Source organism: Lagenorhynchus albirostris, chromosome 9 (assembly GCF_949774975.1).
Source record: "Lagenorhynchus albirostris chromosome 9, mLagAlb1.1, whole genome shotgun sequence".
NCBI classification, from domain to species: Eukaryota; Metazoa; Chordata; class Mammalia; order Artiodactyla; family Delphinidae; genus Lagenorhynchus; species Lagenorhynchus albirostris.
The window spans coordinates 51,363,529-51,385,623 of NC_083103.1; the positions used below are offsets into that span (position 1 = coordinate 51,363,529).

At 40.2% G+C, this 22,095-nt stretch overlaps 1 protein-coding gene across 4 annotated transcripts in view; it reads right to left on the bottom strand.

Moving 5' to 3' along the window:
* The window catches only part of RAB6A (RAB6A, member RAS oncogene family), a 66,393-nt gene extending 46,593 nt beyond the window's left edge, over positions 1-19,800 (bottom strand). For 2 of the 4 annotated variants that reach the window (XM_060159979.1, XM_060159981.1), the window contains exons 1-2: positions 19,241-19,800; positions 5,669-5,766 (exon numbers count right to left, since the gene is read on the bottom strand). Coding sequence is in view for 2 of the 4 variants with exons in the window: in XM_060159977.1 (XP_060015960.1) it covers positions 19,241-19,310 (70 nt within the window). In the remaining 2 variants the exon portion in view is untranslated. The remainder of the gene's footprint in view (positions 1-5,668; positions 5,767-19,240) is intronic. The other 2 variants (XM_060159977.1, XM_060159978.1) reach the window with 1 other exon arrangement.
* Between the last annotated feature and the right edge of the window lie 2,295 nt (positions 19,801-22,095).

A 22,095-nucleotide genomic window follows, 5' to 3' on the forward strand; every position in this document is an offset into this window, starting at 1 on the left:
ACAGTGGTTGAGAGTCCGCCTGCCGATGCAGGGGACACAGGTTCGTGCGCCGGTCTGGGAGGATCCTACATGCCGCGGAGCAGCTGGGCCTGTGAGCCATGGCCGCTGAGCCTGCGTGTCCGGATCCTGTGCTCCGCAACGCAAGAGGACACAACAGTGAGAGGCCCACATACCGCAAAAAAACCCAAAACAAACAAACAAACAAAAAACCAATAAGGTGGGAGGATTTGCTCTCTGGTAAATCAGTAATTTTTATATTAAGTTATAGTAAGTTTTGTACTGTTGCAAGGGTAGACTAAGCAATTAGCAGAATAGAAATTCCAGAACCAGGTCAATGAATTTATAGACAGTTGGTCATTATAAAACCGATATGGCAGAGAACTGAGGAAAAGAAATGTTTTTAAATACATGATGCTCGGATAATTACATATCCATACTGAAAAAAATTAAACCTGACATCTATTTCATAGTACACATAAAGATAAATTTCAGTTGGATTATAAACCTAAATGTGAAAGACAAAGCAAAACAAAACACAAAAAATTTCTAAAATATAATAGGGGAGACTATCTTCATTACTCAGGCTATGGAAAAACTTAAAATGGGACATAAAAATCAGATTTTTATACACTGATACATCTATCTACATTAAAACTAACATTGTCTGTTCATTAAAAATTGTCATTAAGAGTGAAAAAAGCAAGCAATCATAGGTTGGTCTGTTCAAAAAAAAATACACCTTTTGTTTTTCTTCATGGAGAATAAGGGACACATGATTTGAAGGAGGATGAAGCAACAGTTTAAGACTATCATAGTGTCTGTGTTACCGATTAAAAGTCTTTCTCTGAACTGTGAGTGTAGTTCCTTTAATATGCACCTTAACTTTTCTACAGCAAAATTTAAGCAAATAAGTTTTGACTTTGGAAAAACATTTCTCAATAATACAATAATGAAGTAATCAAAACTAAAAACCCAAGAAAGAAAAACAAAGCTCGAAAATACCCTCCCTTCAACTCTAGTAAAACACATTTTCCAGCATACCAATTTTTTTTTTTTTTTTTTGCGGTACACGGGCCTCTCACTGTTGTGGCCTCTCCCGCTGCAGAGCACAAGCTCCGGACGCGCAGGTTCAGCGGCCATGGCTCTCGGGCCCAGCCTCTCCGCGGCATGTGGGATCTTCCCAGACCGGGACACGAACCCGTGTCCCCTGCATCGGCAGGCGGACTCTCAACCACTGCACCACCAGGGAAGCCCCAGCATACCAATTTTTAAAAAATTACAATAAATAAAGTCTTTGCTCTCATGGGGTTTAAAACTGGCAATACATATACCTTACAATACAAGTATATAACATTTAGGTATAGAGGATAAATTCTTTAATATTTTAGTTCAAGGTAGTTTTTGTTTTGTTTCGTTTTGAAGACAGAATCTCCAGGGACTTCCCTGGTGTTCCAGTGAGTAAGACTTTGCACTCCCAATGCAGGGGGCCGGGGTTCGATCGCTGGTTGGGGAACTAGATCCCGCATGCATGCCCCAAAGTCCACATGCCGTAACTAAAAAAAAAAGATCCCGTGGGCCGCAACTAAGACCCACAGCATACATGCATGCATGCATGAATGAATTAAAAAAAAAAAGACAGAATCTCCAAATAGTAGATCAGGATCTCAATGTCTCTCTCATCTGGTCAGCATTCAAGTTGTTGTATCTTCCTTGTATTGAGGGTAACCCAAAACTCCAGAGAAAGAGTATAGTCCACTTATAGTCCACTTAGGTGGCTCTTTTACATTGTCCAAAGACATATTTTAGCACCCTTTCATATATTACTACCCATTTATGATCAATAGCTTCTGGAAGCTATTTAGTTTCCGGAAATTAAAATAGCTCCTTTTCATAGAAAGATTAGACATATCTAATTTTAAAACAGCATTCCTTCTGTATTTGCATTTCTTCTGTATTCATTCAAATCTCTTCAGCTAAGCTTATTTCTCCAAAATAGTTTTCAAAATCCCTAATAGTACATTCTTTATATCCTCCTATATAAAGGCAATTTAAATGATCATTTCAATCAAAGCCTAACTAATCTTATCCTGAACACTGTGGCTATTCATTTTTCTTCCAACAATATTTTAACATTTGTCCTTAATACTCCTGTGCCACCATACACACAAAACTTCATACAGCATTATGTTCTAATACTTTTCTTCCTATCCCACTCCCAACCCATGCCATATAATTTATTCTGTATTATATAAATTTATTCAGTCAGTCATCAAGAAGTTCTGATAAAAGGAAGCATATATTGAGGCAAGGAAGACCAACTAAAACTAACAAGAATATTTAATTATCAACAAATATGGTTCTATACAACACAAAATAGAAATCTGTTAAGTATTGTAGGTATACTCCTGGTTCTGAGTATGCCTAGCTCTTCCAAGAAATCACTTCTCTGTTTAAAAAAGGAAATATCTCCAGGTGATTTCATAACCCACTCTTAATATTTCTACAACCTTTTTAGTCAGGAAATTCTTCCATATATATGACTTAAATTCACTATGTTTCATAGCACAGGGAGATCAGCTCAGTGCTTTGTGTCCATCTAGAGGGGTGGGATAGGGAGGGAGATGCAAGAGGGAGGAGATACGGGGATATATGTATACGTATAGCTGATTTATTTTGTTATACAGCAGAAACTAACACACCACTGTAAAGCAATTATACTCCAATAAAGATGTTAAAAAAAATTCACTATGTTTCAGCTTAAGCCTCTCTTATTGTTCAGATCTTAGAATTGCAAATTAACAAGCTATTATCTTTTCTGTAAGATATTACAAATCCAAAGACTTTTTTCAGTTGTACTTTTGCCTTCTTGATGTGACTGGACAATTCTCATTTGAATGTCACATTTTAATTCCATGATTAAACAAACCTATGATTTTCCTTGTGTATAAGCAACATGAAGTGATTCTTTTTACTTCTTATTAAGTGTCAGCCAGTAACACAATCATTGACAAAGCAAATTTTATCAAAGCCATTGAATTTTTAAACTGTCTTTTTTGTAATTAATTTATTTTTGGCTGCGTAGGGTCTTTGTTGCTGCACACAGCTTTTCTCTAGTTGTGGCGAGCAGGGGCTACTCTTCGCTGTGGTGTGTGGGTTTCTCATTGCGGTGGCTTCTCTTGTTGCGGAGCACGGGCTCTAGGAGCATGGGCTTCTGTAGTTGTGGCACATGGGCTCAGTTGTTGTGGCTCACGGGCTCTAGAGCACAGGCTCAGTAGTTGTGGCGCACAGGTTTAGTTGCTCCACGGCATGTGGGATCTTCCTGGACCAGGGATCGAACCTGTGCCCCTGCATTGGCAGGTGGATTCTTAACCACTGAGCCACCAAGGAAGTCCTCAAAGCCACTGAATTTTAAAACTAATTTGTTTATCTTACTCTCTACTTAACTGTAAGTTACATGTATTAAGAATTTTGTCATATAAATTACAAAAGTCCAATACAGCAAAATACCTGAGAAACACTTAATCTTATCTAACATTTAGTTCATGTAGCTCAACCTTCCAGAGATGATTACAGTTTTTTCACTCATGGTTTTGGGAACGCCAAAGTATCCTTACTTCCTGCACACCTTCTACCTATACAAAATTTATCAAGGAAAGGTTGTATAGTTTAGTGTCTTAGTAGTGGAGCTCTAGAACCAGGCTGTTGAGCTGAAACCCAAGTTTAGCCAGTTACTAACTGTATATACTACTGAGACAAGTTATTTAACCTATCTGTGCCTGAATTTCCTCATGGTAAAATAAGAATAACAGTAGTACCTATCTTATAGGAATATTTCAACTTTTTTTCACTGAAATATATTTGATTTCAATGTTGTGTTAGTTTCTGGTATACAGCAAAGTGATTGTTTTATATATATATATATATATATATATATATATATATATATGTATGTATTTAGTTGTTGTTATATTCTTTTCCATTATAGCTTATTACAAGATATTGAATATAGTTCCCTGTGCTATACCATAGGACCTTGCTGTTTATCTATTTTATATATAGTAGTTTGTATCTTCTATTCCCAAACTCCTAAATGATCCCTCCCCACCTTTCCCCCTTGGTAACCATAAGTTTGTTTTCTATGTCAACTTTTTATTTTACAGAAAAGTTACAAACCTCCTTAGTCTCCTCTCATCAGTGACATTTCCTGTCTTTCCTGTTTTTACGACCTTGACACTTGTAAAGAAAACTGGTCAGTTATTTTGTGTAATGTCCCTCAATTTAGATTTGTCTAATGTTTTCTCATTAGAATGAGGTCATACATTTTTTTTTTTTTTTTGCGGTACGCGGGCCTCTCACTGTTGTGGCCTCTCCCATTGCGGAGCACAGGCTCCGGACGCACAGGCTCAGCCGCTCCGCGGCATGTGGGATCCTCCCGGACCGGGGCACGAACCCGTGTCCCCTGCATCGGCAGGCGGACTCTCAACCGCTGTGCCACCAGGGAAGCCCGAGGTCATACATTTTTGACAAGACCACCACAGAACTGATGTGCCTTTCTCAGTGCATCATAAAAGAAATACATGATGTCATATTAATGTCTTATTCCTAGTGATGTTAACCTTGATCACTTGATTATGGCAATCTCCACAGAGTTTCTTTACCATAAGTTACTGTTTTTCCCCTTGTAAATAATAAATATCTTGAGGAATATACTTTGAGATTATTCAAATATCCTGTGTCTTCGCAAAATTTTGCCCTCTAATTTTAGCATTCATCAAATGGATCTCGCCTGTAGCAATTAGCACTGTGGTATTCCAACGGTGATTTTCTATTTCCCTCATTCTATTTACTGTAAGAGCAGTCCTTTCTTATCTATTTATTTATTTAAATAAGTATTCATAAATATCTTAATTATGTGGGTTATAATCCAATATCACCATTATTTATTTTGTTGCTCAAAAATTTCCAACTTTCCCTGTTGGGCGCTCTTTCACATTGGCTCCTGTGCCCTTTCAACATGTCCCCCATCCTTTCATAAACACTTCCTTATTTTCTGGCACCAGAATACTCTCCAGCTTATTTTGTATTTTCCCTGCCCCAGCTCTGAAATCAACCACTTCTCCAAAGATCTCATGGGGTTGGTTTTAAGGGTTAAACTAGCTAAGACTGTAAAGTACTTACAACAGGGTCTGATCTGTACTAAGTAATCAAATGTCAATTGATATCTAGTATTGACAGTTTGACAGGAAATACACATTAACCATTACAGCTGTCAGGAGGTGCTATATTTCTATATTTCTATATTTGGTTGCAAAGTGATATTAAGCACTCTAGTCTGCTAGAGCTGCTGTAACAAAGTACCACAAACTGGTTTAAACAACAGAAATTTATTGTCTCACAGTTCTGGAGGCTACAAATCCAAAATCAAGGTGTTGGCTGAGTTAGTTCCTTCTGAGGGCTGTGAAAAGAATCTGTTCCAAGCCTCTTCCCTAGCTTCTGGTGGTTTGCTGGCAGTCCTTGGCATCCCTTGGTGTACAGAAGCATCACCCTGATCTCTGCCTTCACCTTCAGACGGCATTCTCTCTGTATATATCTGTGTCCAAATTTCCCCTTTTTTTAAGGACACGAGTCATACTGTATAGTGGCCCATCCTACCCCAGGAGGACCTCACCTTAACCAGTTGCATCTGAGGTACTAGAGGTTAAACTTCAACATACGAATTTGGGAAGAACACACTTCAAGCCATAACCAGGCACAAATGAAAAAATTCTGAAAAATAAAAATAAATCATCACAGTATTTAGAATAATATCAATCAGACTGAGGTTGAAATAACTATTTAGATTGTTTTCACATAGAAGACTAATTATTGCAGTATCAGAGGTTTTGAAAACAAATTACAATATTTTGGAGAGGAAAGTTCAACTAAAGAATTTTGAAAGAACAAAAGGAATGCTTTATTTAAAACTAAATGTCCCAATGCAGCCAAAAATAAATAAATAATTTTTTTTAAAAAAAGGGGGGGCTTCTCTGGTGGTGCAGTGGTTAAGAATCTACCTGCCAATGCAGGGGACACGGGTTCGATCCCTGGTCTGGGAAGATCCCACATGCCACAGAGCAACTAACTAAGCCCGTGAGCCACAACTACTGAGCCTGTGCTCTAGAGCCCGTGAGCCACAACTACTGAGCCCTCATGCCACAACTACTGAAGCCCACGTGTGTAGAGCCCGTGCTCTGCAACAAGAGAAGCCACCGCAATGAGAAGGCCACGCACCGCAATGAAGAGCAGCCCCCGCTCGCTGCAACTAGAGAAAGCCCGTGAGCAGCGATGAAGACCCAACACAGCCAAAAATAAATAAATAAAATTTTAAATAAATAAATAAATAAAACTAAAGGTACTCAGTCTTTCTGTGAAGAGGAACTACTCTCAATTTCTGAAAGCTCTGAGAGCATTAAATAGGTAGGAATATATGAGAGGGTGCTGACAGTAAGTCCCTGGGTGGAGCCTACAGAGGACCATCTATGCAGGCCATATTATATGGGTAGATTCTTCTCATTTTACCTAGAGAGGTTAAAATGAATGCTTTAAGGGCTCATAATGTATAAGGTGGCGGAGCAAAGACCACAGTTCAGTATCCCTAACTCCTGCCCCATAACTTTTCCCCCATATCACATTAACTATAGAAGTTTCACAGGCCAAAGGAAAGAAACATTCCATATTAAACAACTTGATAAACAAACATAAAAGGTTTGCAAATTAGTAACTTCAATAGCCATCTAGTTTTGTCCTATTTACTTAATGTCAATATATTAGTGCTTCTGTCACCTGCTTAAAGAAGAAAGACCTGTTTACTCAGATTCCTAATGACTGGACAGATTCAATATTTTATGGTTGCCTGTATGAAGGACATTATGCTAGACACCAAGGACAGAGATTTAAAAGATCTAAGAATGGATTTTATGCAGCCTTAAGTACTACAGATCAAAATATCTTTAGTCCAGAGGTGGCCTAAAATCTGTCTAAATTCATGAGTCATCACATGCTCTATTTCCCTATTATAATCAACTTAACTCACCTTGATTATGTAGATAATTTAAAGTACACATGCACAGATTTCTGAAAGGGATATTCTTCAGTTTTAAGAGGATGGTTAAAGACAGATAAAGGGTTAATTAGCCACATGAGACTACTGAAATTAAAGTGAAATAAAATTTTGAAATCAGTTCTCAGTCACTGTAGCCATCACCATATTAAACAGCACAAATATGGGACAGTTCCTCCATCAGAGAAAGTTCAATTTGATAGCAAAGATTTAGACATCCTAAAATGTTAAGTCTCAAACCATGTAATGCAAAGTATCCCAAAAATAAAGGCCTCTGTGGGCAACTATATCCATGAATGTCAAGAATATACCAATAAGAAAGTTCTCATCTTTTAGCAATCATACAAAAATATTTGCGATGATAGGATATACGGGATTTTCTTCAACTCACTCTGGTATGTGGGGGATAATTGTTGAAGCTGAGTACGAGTTTATGGGGGTTCATGACACTATTCTCTGTACCTTTTTATATGGTTAAATTTTCCCATAATAAAGGGGTTAAATAATACTTTAAGAACCCAAAAACATATTTGGTTAAATCACACTCACTCTTCAAATATGCCATTTACAACGACTGACTTCTTGACTCTCCAAAACTCTACTGAGACCACTTTTTAAAAATTAGCAATTAGTTCTTGATAAATCCAATAGCCTTTTCCGAGTTATCATTTTCCTCATCTTGAGCCACTGACTCTTCAGATTCATACCAGATACTTGGCATATCAAACCTTTCTCCTACGTTAGGTTTTTTTGTCTTATTCTGTTTTTCTTTTAATTATCCTCTTTTATGCGTATTTTTGAGGTAGCAAGCTACCTCAAAGCCTTTCTGAAACTAAGTATGGTAAAAATCAGAAATCATTCACTTATTTGAAAATATTTAGTGAGCTCCCGCTATATGCCAAGCACTATGCAATGGTGCTTAGAATACAGCAATGAACAATAAATTCATGAATGCTACCTCTGTGGAACTTACAGAACAAATGGAAAACAGAAATTTTAACAGACAAATAATTACAACTGTATTAAAGGCAGCAAGGAGAAGGACAGTGTTGACGGGCTATAAAGAATGGGAAACTAAACCACTCTGAGGAAGTCAGCAAAGCCTTGAAGAAGTTTCTTGAAGCTAAAGGATAAGCTGGAGTTAATCTGACAAAGGGGAAGAGGGAATATATAACAAGATGGAGATTGGTTAAGAGTTATAACTTAAAAAAGGTCAGTATGGGGCTTCCCTGGTGGCACAGTGGTTGAGAGTCTGCCTGCCAATGCAGGGGACACGGGTTCGTGCCCCGGTCCGGGAAGATCCCACATGCCGCGGAGCGGCTAGGCCCGTGAGCCATGGCCGCTGAGCCTGTGCTCCGCAACGGGAGAGGCCCCAACAGTGAAAGGCCCGTGTACAGCCAAAAAAAAAAAAAAAAAAGGTCAGTATGGCTGAAACAGAGAGAGATGGTGGGAGATATGCTCAAGAATGGACGGATGGGGAGGAGCCAAAAAATTCAGTGTGAGCAATGTAGATCATTTGGAAAGATCTTATTCTAAGAGTGATTTAAACAAAAGCAAAAAAAACCCCAAAAAACTGCAAAGGTGGGGATTTTTTTGAGTTTTTACAATTTTTTAAAAATTTTATTGTGATAAACTATACCATAAGATTTACCATTTTAACCATTTTTAAGTGTACTATTCTGTGGCTTTAAGCACAGTCAAGATGTTTTTGTTTTTAGTAAGAAGTTACTCTGATTTACATTTTTATAAAGTTCACTCTGATATCAATGTGGAGGATGGATTGGAGGGGAGGTCCAAGAACAGAGGTTGGAAGGTACAAATATAAAGATTTAAATCTACTTTACTGCTCCCTGCTAGACCATAAACAAGAAGAGAACAGAGATTATACCTGATCTGTTAAAAACTACATTTCCCGGGACCTAGCTCTATGCTTGGCACACAGTGGACATCTATTAAATAGATAAATGACCTGTAAGATTCTATGATTCTTAGAACAGAAAACTTAAAATGCAAAGATGTGTGTTCTGTACAGCACGTAACACCTTAATGATGATTTTTTTTAACTTAAAAAAAAAAAAACAAAAACCTGTCTAACAGTAATAGGTAAAGATGAGTTCTAGCAATAAGGTTAGAGATAGGAAGGTAGAATCCAGACTCTGAAAGGGTCTGACTAGGGCAGAAGAGCTTGGACTTCATCTCAAAGAGAAGTCTATGCGGGGTGTATGGGCAAGGTTTTATGCAATCTCACAATGGCAGGTTGAGGTAACAGTAATGCTTATTATCAGTTAATTTAAAAAATCATACAGTATTTGTCCCTTTGTGATTGGCTTATTTCACTTAGCATAATGTCCAAGGTTCATCCATGTTAAAGCATGTGTCAGAATTTTCTTCCTTTTTAAGGCTGAATCAGTTTTCATTGTATGTATACACAGAACCATGTTTTGTCTACCCATTCATCCATGGATGAACACTTGGATTGCTTCTACCTTTTGGCTCCTGTGAATAATGCTGCTATAAACATGGATATAAATGAGTTGGTTTTAATTTTATAAAATGTACTTTTAAAAAAGAAGAGGAGGGACTTCCCTGGTGGTGCAGTGGTTAAGAATCCGCCTGCCAATGCAGGGGACACGGGTTCGAGCCCTGGTCCAGGAAGATCCCACGTGCCATGGAGCAACTCAGCCCGCGCACTACAACTACTGAGCCTGTGCTCTAGAGCCCGCAAGCCACAACTACTGAGCCCGCATGCCACAACTACTGAAGCCCACGCACCTAGAGCCCGTGCTTTGCAACAAGAGAAGCCCCTGCAATGAGAAGCACGTGCACCACAACGATGAGTAGCTCCCACTCACTGCAACTAGAGAACGCCCTCACGCAGCAACGGAGACCCAGTGCAGACAAAAATAAATAAAATAAATAAATTTATTTTTAAAAAAGAGAAAAATAAAGAACAGAAACTGAAAACCCTAAGCAATTCTAAATGTCAAAATGTGTTGATTCTCAGAAAATCAGTTAGAAGCTAGAAAGCAAATGCAAAGTGGTACCTGACCTAATAGATTCTATAAAGATCAATTTTAAACTGACAATGGGGAAAGCTGAGAAACAATCTGATTTGTGCCAGAGAACCCCCCCAATGTAGGCACCAAGTACATCTAGAAATAAGGGTAAAGGTGGTGCTAAAAATGAAAGGAATGGATGAAAATCTGTTTAAAAGGGAGACTGACACCCTCACATCCCCTCCTCTATTCCACACAGCCAGGTTCCTCTCCCACTTCATCAGAAGATTATAGATTATGCTATGAGAAAGGAAAATAGAGGGTTTCTGGACTGGTGAATACAAGAGTCAAGCGAAGTCTGAAGTACAAACTGTATTAAAAACAAAGTAGGGCTTCCCTGGTGGCATAGTGGTTGAGAGTCCGCCTGCCGATGCAGGGGACACAGGTTCGTGCCCCAGTCCGGGAGGATCCCACATGCCGCGGAGCGCCTGGGCCCGTGAGCCATGGCCGCTGAGCCTGTGCTCCGCAGCGGGAGAGGCAACGGTGAGAGGCCCGCGTACCACAAAAAAAAAAAAAAAAACAAAGTAAATTAAATTCATATACTCTAATGTTATCTTCAAACCCTGTCTCCATTCAGCTCCAAGAAAGCTGGCAACCAATATTATCCTCTCCAGCAGGACACTGGACAACTCTTCTTTAAGAAATGTGACTGGCGGGACTTCCCTGGTGGTGCAGTGGTTAAGAATCCACCTGCTAATGCAGGGGACATGGGTTCAAGCCCTGGTCTGGGAAGATCCTACATGCCGCAGAGCAACTAAGCCCCTGCGCCACAACTCCTGAGCCTGAGCTCTAGAGCCTGCAAGCTACAACTACTGAAGCCTGCGTGCTACAACTACTGAAGCCCATGCGCCTAGAGCCCGTGCTGTGCAACAAGAGAAGCCACCGCAATGAGAAACCCGCACAACGCAACAAGAGTAGCCCCCGCTCCCCGCAACTAGAGAAAGCCTGCGTGCAGCAATGAAGACCCAAAGCAGCCAAAAATTAAAATTAATTTAAAAAAAAAAGAAATGTGACTGGCAAAAAGACTTAAAAGAGCTAACATCAGAGACTTCTTCCCCCAAAAAGAACTCAGCCAGACTGTCCTACAGAGAAGCCCAATAAACCCACAAAAGAGCTTAAAATCAAATTTTTAGTGCTCAACTCTTAAACAAAAGGAGACAGTTAAGAATACTAGTTCTTTGAGGACCACATCAAACAAGAAATAGAGAAACTAGAATAAACATAAGTGAAAAGCAATTTACAAAAAACTGAGTATTGAAAAGAAAGCCATATATCTCTTTAATATCCTCAAAATGACAAGAGATACAGCAGAAATTATCACAATGTTGAAAATCAACTATACTTCAATTAAAAAAATTTTAACAAGAGAAGATACTAGAATCAAAAAGATGTTATAGACAGAAACAATCAGAAAACAAAGAGCTCTTTGAAATTAAAACGATAGCAGAAATAAAACGTAATAGGGTAAAAGAAAGTTGAGAAAATTTTTTAAGAATTAAAACAGAAACAAATAAATGAAAAAGGGGCAAGATAAGATACAACTAGAGGATCAATCCAGGAGGTCTAATAAGAATTCCAGAGAGAACTGAAAATGGAGAGGTGAATATCATACTAGTTAAGTCAAGAAAATTTCCTGAAAATAAACAACTTAAGTTTCCAGTTTGAAAATATTCATACCTATTACTCAGCACATAAAATGAAAATAAACACATCATTATGAAAGATCAAAATACCAAGAGTCATAAATGGCAATACTAGACTCTACAAGGCAATATATGTCATCAAATTTCTGAAGGAAGAATATATCCAACCCAAATCTCTAAACTCCACCAAACTTCAGTGTAAAGGTTGTACAAACACATTTTCAGACATACAAGGTCTCAAAAAACTTCCTCCCATGTTCCCTTTATTAGGAAGCTACTTACTGGTGGATACATTCAACGTAATGAGTAAAACAAAGAAGAAAAAAGTAATCTGAGAAACAAGGGATCCATCCAACACAAGAGAGAAGGAAACCCTCAAAATGAAAGTAAAGGAGATCACACATTGACAGTTGTCAATTCTGGAGGGTAACTATTATACAATAGTTACCCTCAAGGTCAGAAGGTTCTGGGAGAGATGTCCCAGGCAAACCTGATGCATTTAAATAACTGAGATCTACACTACTGGTAAAGAGTTTGGGGATAATTAAGAAAAAAGCAAGTCAAATAGTGACACAAAGGAAAACAAAAAAAATATATGAAATATAGTACAATAAATCAGTATACTACACAGCTCAGCTGTGAATACCATTATCTAATAACAATAATGTGAAGATTAAATACTGATCTAACCAAAATGTATAATATCTATATTTAGAGAATGGGGAAGACAACACTGCTAGGTTAGTACTGCATATCAGAAATGAAAAGAATTTAGAAAGGTTAAATAAACTGTCCAAGATCACACTGTAAACACGGGCTTCAAGATTAGAACCAAAGTATAACTGTCTCTAGAGCTGTCTTTATCAGTATATATTGCCTCCCTAAGAAGAAAAAACTTAACTACAATAGTAAGGGAATAGATTTGAGAATTTCAGAACAGGGAAGTTTAATACTAAAAATTACAAAACATGTTCTCCTGGAGATCTCTTAGAATGAAGTAATTTAAGAGTGGTACAGGGCTTCCCTGGTGGTGCAGCGGTTGAGAGTCCGCCTGCCAATGCAGGGGACACGGGTTCGTGCCCCGGTCTGGGAAGATCCCACATGCCGCAGAGCGGCCGGGCCCGTGAGCTATGGCCGCTGAGCCTGCGCGTCCTGGAGCCTGTGCTCCGCAATGGGAGAGGCCACACAACAGTGAGAGGCCCACGTATCGCAAAAAACAAACAAACAAACAAACAAACAAAAAAGAGTGGTCCAGTTTAACTGTCACAGACAAGAACAGCCTAAGGAGCTCTAACAACTAAATCAAATGTAGTATCCTAGATGGGATCCTGGAAGAGAAAAAAGACATTAGGAAAAAAACTAAAGAAATCGAAATAAAATATGGACTTTGGTTAATAATAATGTATCAATATTGGTACATTAGTTGTGAAAAATGTACACATGAGCTGTTAATTACAGAGGAAACTGGTGTAGAGTATACAGGAATTCCGTATTATCTCTGCAATTTTTCTGTGTATCTAAAACTATTCTAAATGAAAAAAATTGTATTTAGAAACAAAACAACAGAATGGGAAAGTGCTCTAAGTACTAATGTGAAAACATCTCTAGGAATTATTGTTAAGCGAAAAAAAGCAAGATGCAGAATAAAATCTGATACCTCGTATGTAAGGAAGAATAAAAATTGTATTCATATTTGCTTGTGTCTGCATAAAGAAATCCCAGAATATACATAATGGTATATATTTATAATTACTAATAGAGGAGGGGGTGGGGAATGAGGTCACAGGAACAGGGGTAGCAGTAAGTTTTCTGAAAGTATATCTTTTTACATAATTTTGATTTGTGAACTATGTGATTGTGTTAACTGTTAAAAATAAAGTTAGAGGGGAAAAATAGCAATCCAGTTTAAAGCCCTAAGAGAAATGGATTGGGTGACTTCTTCAAGTCTCCTCCAACTTTGGAATGCTCTAATTCAAGAATTTCAACTAGAAGATCCTTAAACTTTTAGTCAGTCATATTTATAATGTATCAATACCTTCCCTGAAACTCCATGCTCCCCTGTCACTTCTCTGTATCTTTTAACTGTACTTTTCAAAGCAGCTGCACTCATTGCACTATATTGTATTAGGTATTATATGTTTCTTCCATGATGAAATGTATATTTCTTAAGAGTAGGCTCTATCAAACTATTGATAATTGACAGAGTAGGAGTTTTCAGTAGACATGTGCCAGGCACTCTTCTAAATGCTTTACATTTATTAACTAATTTAATCTTCACAATAGCGCTATATGACAGGTCCTATTATTTATTTTATAGATAAGGAAGTTAAAGCATAAAGAAGTCAATAATCTGCCCAAGGTCAGTGAGCAGGGCTAAAATATAAAACCCAGACTCTGTGCTCGTAATCACTAGCTGTACTGATTAGTTTTAAGACTTCAAAACAAGATATGGAATAAACTCCTTTTGACTGTTCTAAATGCAATATGGCAACTTCCCTGGTGGTCCAGTGGTTAAGAATCCACCTTCCAATGCCGGGGACGTGGGTTCGAACCCCGGTTGGGGAACTAAGATCCCAGAGGCAACTAAGCCCATGCACCACAATGAAGAGCCCAAGCACCGCAACTAACCCAACGCAGCCAAAAATAATAAATAAATGTTAAAAAAATAAATAAATGCAATATGAAGCTACAAGATACAAATGGCTTAATATCATCTAGAAACTAGCAGATCTCAAAATGCAGCCCACCAACTCCCAGGATCCCCAGGACCCTTTGGCTGGGCCACTACTCTCCTGAGGGTCAAAACCACTTTCATAATATCAAGATGTTATTTGGCTTTTTTCACTTTTGTTCTCTCATGAGTGTATAGTGGAGTTTCCAGAGCCTATGTGATGTGTGATATTACAAGAGACTGAATGCAGAAGCAGCTGTGAGAAGCAGATGACTTTTAATACATCAGACATTACAGAGATTTGCAAATATGTAAAACAATGCCACTCCCTCACTAAATTATTGTTTGAAAAATAGTTCTCTTTCACTAAAATTATGTCAACATGTAATGGATTTAACACTACTCTTTTTAAATGAATTAAATATTAAACAATTTTCTCAGTTAACTTTTAACACAGTAAATAGTGATATAAACCACATAAACAGCTCTTTAGAAGCCTCAATAATTTGTAAGAGCATCTCGAGAGGCTCTTGAGAAGAAAAAGTTTAAGATCACTGATCTAGCCAATCTAAACTGTTCAGTGTTCCTAGTCTCTGACATTAAGACACTTTTTCCCAACACAGCACGTTATAATTCAAAAGAACTGATGTAAAAAAGGTAATAAAAAGTGAAAAAATAAGTAGTACCAGGCCAGGTATGTGTTTCTTTTTGAAATTACATTTCCTAATTTGTACTCATAACATTTGTTTGTAAGTATTACCTTCTACTCTAAACCATTCCTAAAATTGCCTCTGTATTTCAAGACAATAGCCAAAGGTGGTAACAAAAGAGGTTGCTCAAAGAAACTTCAGGTTCAAGCTGTGTATTTCAACATTTCTTTATTAAAGCATGTATACTACTAAAATATAAAGAAACTGTTAAGAATTTACACGAAGATTACCAAGACTGATATCATTAATTCAATATGAGGCTTCATATACTGAAACACTTCATCTTCATTATAGAATACAGAACCTTATTTTTTTTGGCTGTGTCATGCAGCATGCAGGATCTTATTTCCCCGACCAGGGATCGAACCGGTACCCACTGCAGTGGAACCGTGGAGTCATAACCACTGGACCGCCAGGGAGGTCCCAGAACCTTGTTTTTGAAAAGCTAAATAAAAAAGTCTACCTAACTTCAAATCTGTTCCATGAACATGTCTTTAATAATCATTTGACATACTTTTAGGTGTTATACTAATAGCAAATAATTTAACAATAACTTTAACAAAACTAATTTTGTTCAACTCAAAAACAAAAGTATAAAATTCTGGTCAGTTGTTTTTTTGGTTTTTTTTAGTTACACCGTAAAGGTTATATATAAATTATTGTAATCCCTGCTCTGGAGCATCTGGAGTATCCCTATATACAATCAAATAATGTAAGTATAAAATGTTATTGTTGGGAATTCCCCGGCAGTCCAGTGGTTAGTACTCAGCGCTTTCACTGCCGGGGCCCAGGTTCAATCCCTAGTGGGGGAACTAAGATCCCACAAGCTGCATGTAGGGCCAATAAAGAGAGTTATTGTTAAACTATTAAATGTGCAAGGAAAAAATGTAGACTTCACCGTAACAAAGATGACTACTAGCTTTGGTTACTATTAGATTCAACCATCATTCATTCTGAGTATCCACTACAAGCCTGGCACTATTCTAGGCACTGGGGATACAATGAACAAAAAAATTAATAATTTTTAATCTTCATGGGACCTGCATTCTGCTGTGGGAAACAGACAAACATAAACACAAGTAAGAAATAGAAATGTGGTCAATGCCATTAAGGAAACAAACAAGGCTTTGCCACAGATTAGTCTTTGAAAGCTGAATTGTAGAATTCTAAAACCTAAAAATAAAAAATTCATTAAGAGTTAAATCAAGATGATTTAACTGGTGGCACAGTGGTTAAGAATCCGCCTGCCAATGCAGGGCACACGGGTTCAGGCCCTGGTCCGGGAAGATCCCACATGCCAAAGGGCAACAAAGCCCATGCGCCACAACTACTGAGCCTGTGCTCTACAGCCCATGAGCCACAACTACTGAAGCCCGTGTACCTAGAGCCGGTGCTCCGCATCAAGAGAAGACACTGCAATGAGAAAGCCTGCGCACCGCAATGAAGAGTAGCCCCTGCTCGCCGCAACTAGAGAAAGCCCGCGCAGCAACAAAGACCCAACTCAGCCAAAAATCAATAAATTAATTTAAAAAAGAAAAAAAGATGACATTGACTCTACAGACCTTTGCTAATGCATAAGAAAACTACAGACACTGCCTGTGAAAACAGAGATCCGTCTTTCCAAAGCTACTGGATGGTATTACTTAGCAATGTAGTAGCCTCAAAAGATAATTTAGCTCACAGTTCCACAGAGTTAAAAAGCATGTAAACACAATACTAAAAAAAACTGAGGAGCCTAAGGAGACAGGACAAACAAATGTAGTGTGGTATCCTGAATTGAATGCTGAAACAGAAAAAGATAAAAATTACGGAAATCTGGGTAAACTATAGACTTTAGTTAATAATGTATCAATATTGTTTCATTAATGGTAACAAATGTACCTTACTAATATGTTAATAATATGGGATATTGGGTGGGGCTATATGGGAAACCTCTGCATGATCTTCTTAATTTTTCTGTAAATCTAAAACTGTTCTAAAAAATCAAGTCTACTTAAAAAAAAATCTAAGATGGCTTCAGGAATTATGGTGGAAGGAAGGGGAGTTAGTAAAGACTTGAAGAAACTAAGAAATGAGAAGCCATAAAACTCTGCAATGTGAATTAGAATATAAATACCCAAGAAATTCAAAGGAAACCTGCAGATACTTAAATTATGATTTCTATTCATACTAAAAACTTTCTAGGACAGAGATTAATGGATTTTTCATGCAAACTAAATAGCTCTGCATCACAATGTAAGGCAGGCATTAACATCCCTGAGTGCACAATAAGCACTTTAGATCCTATTTATCAATAATGACCAATAGGCTGTATTTTATGTATGCCACTGTCCTGAAACTGTCATAAAATACCTGGACAGGGATCAATCTCATAGGTCTTACTAAGTCACTTGAAGAAACAAGTTTATATCTGTATAGCAAAAAAAAGCAAAGAGGAGACTTGGTAAGAGGGCAGGGAGAAAAGATTATGTATGAAAGGAGAAAAACAATTTATCAGGTCTAACTGGAAGCAATTTTGCAACTATTATTAACCTACTTTAATGCCACACAAATTAGTATAAATAGTTAAGAGCAGTAATAAGAGCTCTGAATTTATATCAGTTATCTTCCTTCCAATCAAAAGAAATAAATGTCTTCTATAGCCTAACCTAAAACACCTATCATGTAACTCAATGTCTGATGACTCGGGAGGAACTAATCTCTCAATGTCTCAATTTTAAAGATAGGAAAAGTGTGAGAAAAATAATGGAGGATGCTAATCTCTAAACTACAGAGTGTGAAGTTTGCATAATACAGCATAAAATTGGAATTACCACAAGAAGTAATTTTTAGAGACAACCATCAGAAAATTAGAAGCTTATACCTAACACAAAGTACAATGACAGCAGGAGCCTGACCAAGTATATGAGATAATAATTTCACTCATCAGATACTATGGAATATTAACCATAAAAGAATCATTTAGCCAAAATGGTATTACATATTCGAATCGAATTTAGATAACTGGATGATGAATCTATCCCTTCTCTACTCTGTTACTCCCTATCCGCAAAGGAAACCCTACAAAACAAAGATGTTCGTTATTCTAAAGCCTTCTCTCCCTAAGGAATCCTGAATATATAATTGGAAAATACTCAAGAAGAAATGGAATTAACATTTCTCCAGTAATTCCTGTTTGCACCGCCGTGAGGAGAATCAGACACTGCGCTTCGTGTTGAAGCAGAAAAAGGAGAGGTGAGATGTGAAAAATTCCAAGTAAAACGATCATGACATAGCATCTGGCAGAGATTGGAAAAGCATGAACACAGCCAAAAGAATCGCCAGGGATGAAAGTCAAGAGAAGAAAACGAGGTTTTCCAACAGGCCACAGCCTAACCCAAGGGGCAAAAACCGCTACTGCCGCCGCCACTCCCTCACTCCCCAACCATTCCATCAAGTCGCCTCCAATTCAGATATGTATCCTCTATAACCCAGACCCATTCCCCACCTTGGTGAAAACAATCCAAGAATTTCCTAGGACTTCCCCCCCCCCCCAGCCTTCCATAAGATCCGCGCTTCTCGAGGCCAAGCCTCTGGGGAAAACAACGCCCAGATCCCACCCTCCCGGCGCAAGGTTGAAGAGGGCCGATTCCCCGGAGTGGGGCTTCCCAGGTGGGCCTCATCGAGCTGAGCAACTGGGATCAGAGCAAGGAACAAGGGTGGGGCTCAAGGAAGGGAGCTGGCGTCGGTGAGACGACGGAGACCGGAGGAAGAAAGGGATGGACAGGAGGCTGGGGCTGGGCGGGGTGAGGAGTGGGGAGGGCAGATCCACGGGAGAGGGCCGGGCGGCGGGGAAAGGAGCGGGCGGAGTGGGGGGCGGAAGGGTCAGAATCCGATCGACGGATCATGGCGAAGAGGAATGCGTGGCTAACAGGGGTCGGCAAACAGGCTCAAGGGCTAGGGGGTGGAAGGAAGCGCGACCGCGAGGCCCGCAGGGAGCCTCCGCGGACGGAAGGGCCGCACTGGGGGCGGTGCGGGGAAGCCACTGCCAGCTGCCAGGAGTGGGGGAGCCGCGCACTCACCGCTCTGCTCCCCCAGGAACACCAGCTTGAATTTCCTCAGCGGATTCCCGAAGTCTCCGCCCGCGGACATGATGGAGCCGGAGGAGCTGCCGCCGCCTCAGCCCAGAGACCTCCCAGACCGACGCCGCTCCAACCGGTTCACGGGGAGGATAGAGGAAGGGTCGGCGCCGAGCTCTCTCGGCCCCTGCAGGGCCCGGCAGCGGAGCAAGGCTGGAGAACAAGGCTCCTCTCACAGACAGGCAGCCGTCGCCGCCGCCTCTACTCGGAGTCGCCTAGCACCGAGCGAGGCCCGCAGCTGGGAAAGGAAGGAGGGCGGTGTCGGAAGCAGCCAGGGGTGTGCTCGGGGGTCCCGAGGCTAGAGCTGTTCCCCTCTCAGCACCCGGCACCGAGACTGAGGCGAGGGTGGCGGAGCCGGAGCCGCAGACGTGTCTGGGACCTCTCACACGTAGCGTTCCAGCTCCACAGCTGCAGCCACCGCAGCCCAACCTGCTGAGTGCGCGAGCCTGTGGCGCGGCGCGGCGCGGGGCGAGCCCGGGCGCGAGCCTGCCGCCCAGCCAGCCACGGCGTGCGTGCGTGCGTGCGTGCGTGCGAGCGCGTGCGCGCCACAGCCAGCGCCTTCCTGGTTTAGCCGGCTTTCCCGGCTCCGCCCAGGCAGAGGAGACGTGGGGAGGTTACGTTTCCCTTCGCGTCGGGAGAAGCCGGGAGATGGTGGGGTGGAGCCTGGGGGAGCTGACGGGGTAGAATAAGGAGCACTGATGTCACTTACGGGCTGAGCCAATCGGAAGAGGTTAAGGGCGGGCAGAGCTGGCGAGTGAGGTGGCAGCGCCAGAGCGCGCGCGCTGCCCTCCTGCGGTGGAAAGCGTCTCACCGTGGCGGCCATGCGAAGTGTGACTCGTCGCAACCTGAGGGGAGGGGAGGGCATTGGGGCGGAGACGGGGCCAGAATGGAGGCGGAATTGACCCCAAGTGTGGGTGAAATCGGAAGGCCCTAAGGTGTACAGAAGGTTCCTCTTTCCTGAGCCCTCAGCTCTGCCTCACAGTCCTCAGATACGCCCTTCACCTCTGCACCCACCTTCTCCATCTTTTTTCTTATAATTCCTCAGACGATACCCTACTAGGTACTGTTGCTCCCAGGAGTTTCGTAACAGAAGCAGGGCCTCCACATTTTTGTAGACAAGAAAGGTAACGGTCACAGGAAGGAAATGATTTACAAAATTCGCAGAGCCATAAAGTGGAACCCAGGTTTTGTCTTTTCCCCCAATTGAACCTCCACAACCTCCTCGTTGATAAACCCATCCACTTCCCTAGCTTGACCTGCTTTGGTCTTCTCTTACCAACATTTGTTCCTCAGATATGGACAGTTCTAAGTGACCCCCACCTTCTACTGTGATAGAAAAGGAGTTAGACGTCAGGTAAACTAAACCCTTCATTTCACAGGTGGTGAAACTGAGGCCCAGGTAGGAAAATGGGGTTGCAAAAAGGTCACACAACAAATTAGAGGTAGAGCATGGCCCTGATGTGGGGAAGTGGACATTGAAAGATCACCTGGGGACTTCCCTGGTGGTGTAGTGGTTAAGAATCTGCCTGCCAATGCAGGGGACATGGGTTCGAGCCCTGGTCTGGGAAGATCCCACATGCCGTGGAGCAACTAAGCCCATGTGCCACAACTACTGAGCCTGTGCTCTAGAGCCTGTGAGCCACAACTACTGAAGCCCATGTGCCATAACTACTGAAGCCTGCGCACCTGGAGCCCGTGCTCCACAACAAAGAGAAGCCACCAAAATGAGAAGCCCGCGCACTGCAACGAAGAGTATCCCCTGCTCGCCACAATTAGAGAAAGCCCACGTGCAGCAACGAAGACCCAATGCAGCCAAAAATAAATATATTAAAAAATAAAATAAAAAGATCACCTTTCTACAGATGTAGAAAACAAACATGGTTTATGGGAGGGGAGGATTAAATTGTTAGATTGGGATTGGCATATACAGACTACTATATATAAAATAGATAACTAATAAGAACCTATTGTATAGTACAGGGAACTCTACTCAATACTCTGTAATGACCTATATGAGAAAAGAATCTAAAAAAGTGGATATATGTATATGTATAACTGATTCACTTTGCTGTACAGCAGAAACTAACACAACATTGTAACTCAACTATACTCCAATAAAAACTAATTTTAAAAAAAAGATCACCCATTCCCTCTAAAGCAGGGCTTCTGAATCTGCTGTGGGGGAGCCTCCCTTAAATCAGACATCTGCAGCATGTGTATCTTTCTGTGGAGAGAATCCGTAGCTTTCATCAGATTTTCAACCCAGTTCATGACCCAAAAATGAAGGTTAATGTCACACTCAAGAGGAGCTCAGGAATACATGACAACTAGGAGTAATGTGGATATAACTAACATAACTAAACTGTTAAGTTTAAAGGTGAATGGGATCCTGGAACAGAAAAAGGACATTAGGCAAAAACTAAGGAAATCTGAATAAATATGGACTTTAGTTAATTACAATGTATCAATATTGGTACATTAATTGTAACAAATGTATCCTACTAATGTAAGATATTAATAAAGGAAACTGGGGATGGGGAGAAGTATATGTGGACTTTCTGTACTGCCTGCTCAATTTTTCTGTAAATCTAAAACTTTAAAAAAATAAGATCTATTAATAAAAGGTAAATAAAGGTTAAGAATTATCAAATTAGAGAATTTGTAATCCACACCTTACCATACTTCAGCCACAACTCACCATACGATAGGACAGCATTGGAAAAAGTAATCCTTGGCCTTGAAAAGGACGCTTTTAAAAATTGGTATCAAAAATAGTTCCAAGTTAATAATAAAAAGTA